This window comes from Chlorella variabilis (assembly GCF_000147415.1).
Source record: "Chlorella variabilis unplaced genomic scaffold CHLNCscaffold_5, whole genome shotgun sequence".
NCBI lineage: Eukaryota > Viridiplantae > Chlorophyta > Trebouxiophyceae > Chlorellales > Chlorellaceae > Chlorella > Chlorella variabilis.
This window is the reverse complement of record NW_005435083.1, coordinates 1,187,395-1,192,722: the sequence shown is the minus strand read 5'-3', so window position 1 is coordinate 1,192,722 and position 5,328 is coordinate 1,187,395. Positions and strand designations below refer to the sequence as shown.

The 5,328-nt window shown below is 67.7% G+C and overlaps 1 protein-coding gene across 1 annotated transcript in view; it reads left to right on the top strand.

Moving 5' to 3' along the window:
- Positions 1-1,980: 1,980 nt before the first annotated feature.
- CHLNCDRAFT_34729 (hypothetical protein) overlaps positions 1,981-5,328 on the top strand; it is a gene marked incomplete at both ends in the record, with an annotated part of 7,695 nt that continues 4,347 nt past the window's right edge. The window contains 12 exons of the mRNA XM_005849795.1: positions 1,981-2,454; positions 2,654-2,741; positions 2,842-2,957; positions 3,031-3,034; positions 3,134-3,215; positions 3,370-3,479; positions 3,633-3,712; positions 3,875-3,979; positions 4,114-4,243; positions 4,432-4,660; positions 4,836-4,890; positions 5,057-5,217. Coding sequence (XP_005849857.1) covers positions 1,981-2,454; positions 2,654-2,741; positions 2,842-2,957; positions 3,031-3,034; positions 3,134-3,215; positions 3,370-3,479; positions 3,633-3,712; positions 3,875-3,979; positions 4,114-4,243; positions 4,432-4,660; positions 4,836-4,890; positions 5,057-5,217 — 1,634 coding nt within the window. The remainder of the gene's footprint in view (positions 2,455-2,653; positions 2,742-2,841; positions 2,958-3,030; positions 3,035-3,133; positions 3,216-3,369; positions 3,480-3,632; positions 3,713-3,874; positions 3,980-4,113; positions 4,244-4,431; positions 4,661-4,835; positions 4,891-5,056; positions 5,218-5,328) is intronic.

The window sequence follows — 5,328 nt, the reverse complement described above, 5'->3', positions numbered from 1 at the left end:
GTCGGGGGCGGCGCGGGCCAGCATTGCGGCGTGCGGGCCGCTGCTCCTTGCCTGGTGCGCCCAGATGTCCACCAGCAGGTACTTCTTGCAGCTGGGCCAGGTTTCCAGCGTTTGCTGGGAGAACCAGCCCTTCTGCGGGGCGCAAACAGGGCAACACGGAAGCATCAGAGCTGCGCCATCGGGCAACCGACACCAGCTGCTGCGCCGCACCTTGACCCCCAGCTCAGCGCCGGTGGTGAAGCCCTCCCGTTCCAAAAACGCCCCCATGCCCTCGCGCCGCTTCAGCGGCAGCAGCGCCTTGGAGGCGCACACGCGCCCGCCGCCTGCCTGCACCGGGGGCTGCACCAGGGCGGGCTGGGGTGAATGCCAGGGAAGCTTTTGCTGCCCTGGTGTCGCCCAGCACAACACGCTGTTGTGTGCTCAGCTCGGGGCGGACTGCTGGCCCTACCGACCTGTGGCCCGACAGCTTGCAACACAGCGCCCACAGCCAGCGCAGCCACCAACAAGGAGACGAGGACTCGCTGTCGAAGCCGCTTTGCTGCTGCTACAGCTGGAGCTGGGGAGGCTGTCATTGCTGCCAGCCCCTGCCTGCCTGCAGGACAGCAGCAAGCCGCACTCCAGCTGCCGCCTGTGGCAAGGCGGGTGGCGGGTGCCAGCAAGTGGCAGGAGCCTCACGTGCGGCCGCGTCGATCGAGTGCCACCGTGATCAGCAATCTCTACCGCTAGTTAGGATCGCTGCGCAAGCCGCTACAAAGAGTTTGGACGGTGGTTGGCAGGCTGTAGCGGCGCCCCTGACAGCAGCAATGCACGCTGTACACGTTGCTGCTGGAGGGGTACTCGCATGATCAGGCGCATGGCGCACGCAGGTGGGCTTCTCTCCGCTATGACTGGGCGGGCGCCAGCGGGGCGTCTTGATGGCGCTGGCAGCGCCGCGCTGGGCCCTCCCATATGGACGACCCCTCTGCAAACATTTGCTTGCTGAGTGATCCACGGACGTTGTTGCCCAAAATTGGTGCCATGCCTGAGCTCGTGCCTCTACTGTGCTCAACACCGTCGGCGGCGCTCTTTTCACCTCACGCATGTAGCGACAACTTTGTGGCAGCTTAAAAAGAGGATCTGTCACAGAAGTATGTGCATGCCTCACATGATCTCCATTGTATAGCGACGTGAACATTTGACAGCATGCATCATCGCCGGAAACAGGGGGGGCGGACGGGCGGGTGCAACAGCAGCATCTCCCCTTGCATCAGCTGATCGCGGCATCAGCCACATGGCTACATTCCGAGCATCACTTTTCTGCGTTCTACCCTCAGAAGTGCAAGGGAGAAGGGGGCTTTGTTTGGGTGGGGCACTGCGTGCGGTTGAGCAGTTGTTTGTTTCAGCAGCGGCGCCTAAGAGGTTAGTATGCTGTTCGCATGCAATTTCAGTTCGGTTTGCCGCGCTGGGAGTCGGAACCGGGGCCGCCATCCCGGCGTCGCGCAAACCCGAAGGCCCGCAAGCTCAAAGTGGCGTGGATGGGCGTCTCACGTGCTTTGAGGCTCAAAGACGCCGGCTTTGCCGCAGCGCGACATCCTCTGCCGCCGCCGCCGCCGGCCGCCGCCACCGACCGATACTGGAGCGCGGTGCCCCTAATGTGCAGACTTCCACCATAACCTAACCACGCAACCTATTGGGAACCATTTATTATCTTGCACCCCTGCAAGGCACAATGCGGGCTGCCGCTGGCTGGTTGGCCGCGCTGGTGCTGCTGGCGGTGGCGCGGCCCACCTGCGCGGCTCGTGCCGCCTTCCAAACCACCACCACTATTGCCCCAGAGGCTGTGCTGGGTGTGATGGTTGTAGCCATGCTGGTTCTGCTGCTGGCCGTGGTGGGCATCAAGCCGGACAAGCAGCGCAAAGGGGGCAAGCGCGGGCCGGGCAGCAGCGAGGCAAACGGCAGCGAGGCAGATGGCGCCACCACCCCGCTGCTGGCGGCCGAGGTATGGGACCGCTTCCCCTGGTCTTGCATCGGCAATGGTGTGCTCTCGGCTGTGCCGTGCACCGCAGATCTCATGTTGTGCGTGCGTGCGGTGCTGGACTGTTGCAGGAGGGAGCTGCCTCAACCACCAACAGCCACAGCGACACGGCCCCCACAGAGATTGTGGTGCACGGCTCCAACGGCGTCCAGGCGGCCGCCTCCTCGCCCCCGCCGTCGCCTGGCATCCCCTACTCTGAGCTTGCCGTCGGTCAGTGCAGGCAGGGGTCGACCTGGGGAAAGGAGGGCACGCTTCCCCCGCGCCCGTTCTTTGAACAGCAGCCTGTGTGTGCTGCCCCGCGGCCTGCAGGCGTGCCCGGGGAGTCGTGGCCCGGGGAGCGGCGTGTGGCGCTGACTCCTGCCGGCGCAGGCGCCCTGCTCAAGGCCGGGTTCCGCGCGGTGGTGGTGCAGCGGGGCGCCGGGGAGCAGGCCAACTTTTCGGTGAGGCGGGGTAGAGCGCTGGGTGGTTGGGCGGCTGAGGGTTGCATGTTCAGGGGTGGTGTGGGTTAGAGGGTGGAGGCGCGGGTGGCTTTACGAGAGCTGACAGCGGGGCGCTCACCTTCCTGTGATGTTTCTCACTGGCAGCCAAGGCCTGGAAGAAAGGAAACCTCCCTCCCTCCTGCCTGCCTGGCCTCCGCAGGATGAGGAGTATGCCGCCGCCGGCGCCGCGCTGGGGTCCCGGGAGGAGGCATTTGGGCAGGACGTTGTGCTGAAGATCCACGCGCCGGGTGGGATGCAGCTCACGGGCACAGCGCAGGAGGCGCTGCTGTGCGAGTGCCGTGCGCTGCCTGCCTGCACACCACGCCGGCCTCCCTGTCCCTGCTGCAGACTTGGGCGGCGAGGTGGGGCTGCTGCGCGAGGGCGCCACCCTCCTGTCCTTCCTCTACCCCGGCCAGCACCCCGAGCTGGTGCAAGCGCTGGCAGCTCGCAAGGCGACCGTGCTGGTGCGGCGGTGAACGGCCGGCCCTGCCCTGCTGGGCTGGGGGGGCGTTGGCGCCGCATGCTGCTTAATGCCAGCTGGGTGAATGGCTGCGTGCACAGGCTCATGCCGCGACTGAAGCCCTTGTCTCTTTGACTATTGCCCCTGCCCTTCCGTCTCCTGCCGCCCGCCCCCCTGCAGCCATGGACTGCATCCCTCGCACCCTCAGCCACGCCCAGACCTTTGACGCGCTTTCCTCCATGGCCAATATCGCCGGCTACAGGTGGGCCAGGGCGAGCCCGGGGGGCTGCAATGGGTGAGGAGTGAGGCGGGTGGGTGGCCACGGCACGCCGGGGCAGGTCAGGGTGCTGCTATTCGCAGCGTGCTGGCCAGGGGATGATCAGGCGCCGCGTGCCTGCCCCCTGCCTGCACCGCAGGGCGGTGATCGAGGCTGCCGCCCACTTTGGCCGCTTCTTCACGGGCCAGATCACAGCGGCGGGGCGCGTGCCGCCAGCCAAGGTGCTCGTCATTGGCGGCGGCGTGGCAGGTGGGCTTCCAGGAAGGGCGTGCAGGGGGACAGCTGGCCGGCCAGCTGGCGGCCCCTTGCTGGGGCCCAGGGGCCTGGCTTGGAGCTCAGCAGGCCCCCGGCCCCAACCAGCCACAGCGTGCCTCCCCGCCGCGCGGACCCTGGTGCATGCAGGCCTGGCCGCCGTGGGCACCGCCAAGAGCCTGGGCGCGGTTGTGAGAGTGTTTGACACCCGCGCCGCCGTGGCTGAGCAGGTGCGCCGCGCTTGAGTGGCCTGCCCGCCCTGCTGCGCCCTGGGGCTGGTCTACGGACGCTCCAGCTGCCCCGCTGCCCTGCCCCTGCTCTGCCCACCGAGCCACACGCCCAGGCATCCTCACACGCTGCAGCCCCACCCCCCGCCCCATGCACACCTGCAGGCCCGCTCCCTTGAGGCCGAGTTCCTGACGGTGGATGTGCAGGAGAGCGGGGAGGGGAGCGGCGGGTATGGGCGCCAGATGAGCGACGCGTATGTGGCGGCCGAGGTGGGCGGGGGCTGCTGTGGGAACTCTGCTGGGGGGGCTGGAGGCAGAGGTGTTTCCGGGTCGTGGTCCATGTGCATGGCGTGCATCATCGGTCGCTGCATGACCACCCCTTCCGCCTGCCCGACCGCCTGCAGATGGCGCTGTTTCGCGAGCAGGCTCGCGAGGTGGACATCATCATCACCACCGCCCTCATCCCGGGCAAGCGCGCCCCGCTGCTCATCACCCGGGACATGGTGGAAAGCATGAAGCCGGGGTCGGTCACGGGTGGGTGGGAGCTGGGTGGAGCTGGGCTGGGCTGTGGCATATGTATGCATGGTTGGACGACGGGAGGGGTGCGGCGGGTGCCTGGTGGGGGCTGAGCGGGGCACGCTTGCTGCCCAAATGCCCGCCCCTGCTGCTGTCCGCCGTCGATGTTCGTGCACCCACCCACCACCCGCTGCTGCCCCCTGCAGTGGACCTGGCGGCGGAGCAGGGCGGCAACGTGGAGACGACTGTGCCGGGGCAGGTGGTGCGCCACGGCTCCGTCACCTGCATCGGCTACACCGACATGCCCTCCCGCCTCCCCGCCCAGGCCTCCTCCCTCTACTCCAACAACATCTCCAAGCTCCTGCTGTCTGCGGGGCCCTTCAGCACAGGGTGCAAGGGCCAGCTGGCTGTCGACCACGCCGACGAGGCGGTCAGGTGGGGCGGATGTACATGTGTGGTGGTGTGTGTGGGTGCGTGGGTGGGGTGGGATGCTGGTTGCCAAGGAGGAGGTTTGCTGGCCGGGCTGCTTCGCTTCCCAGAGATTTTCGTTTCAAGCTGACCTGTTTTGTGGCGCAGCAATCTAGCCTGCCTGTCCTCTGTGCGCCTGCAGGGGAGCGCTGGTGCTGGAGCGGGGGGAGCTGCGCTGGCCTGCGCCGGCGCTGCCGGTGCGCACGCCCCTGCCGGCGCACATCACTCCATGCTGCCTTTAGAGGGGGCCTTGCTGCTTGTGTCATCTTCAGCCTGCTCCCCTGGCCTCTTTCATGGAACACATGCCCCCAAGCCCACCCCCTCTCAGCCCACTGCCCCTCCCCTGCCCACCGTCTGCCACAGGCCCCCGCACCCCCTGCTGCCGCTGCCCCCGCCGCCGCGGCCAAGACGGAGCGCACGCCAGCCAGCATCTTCCGTGAAACGCTGAGCAGCGCTGCCAGCCTGGCGGTCGGTCTGGCCGCGCTGGTGGCTTTCGGTGTGGCCTCGCCGGGGGCCGCCTTCAGGTGAGCCAGCCCTACTCTTCCACCAGGGCATGCAGGGTGCCTCCTCGCCTCCCCGCCGGCTTGCCCCCTGCATCTCCTGTTTCAGTGCCTGTTCCCCCCAGGGCCCCATAC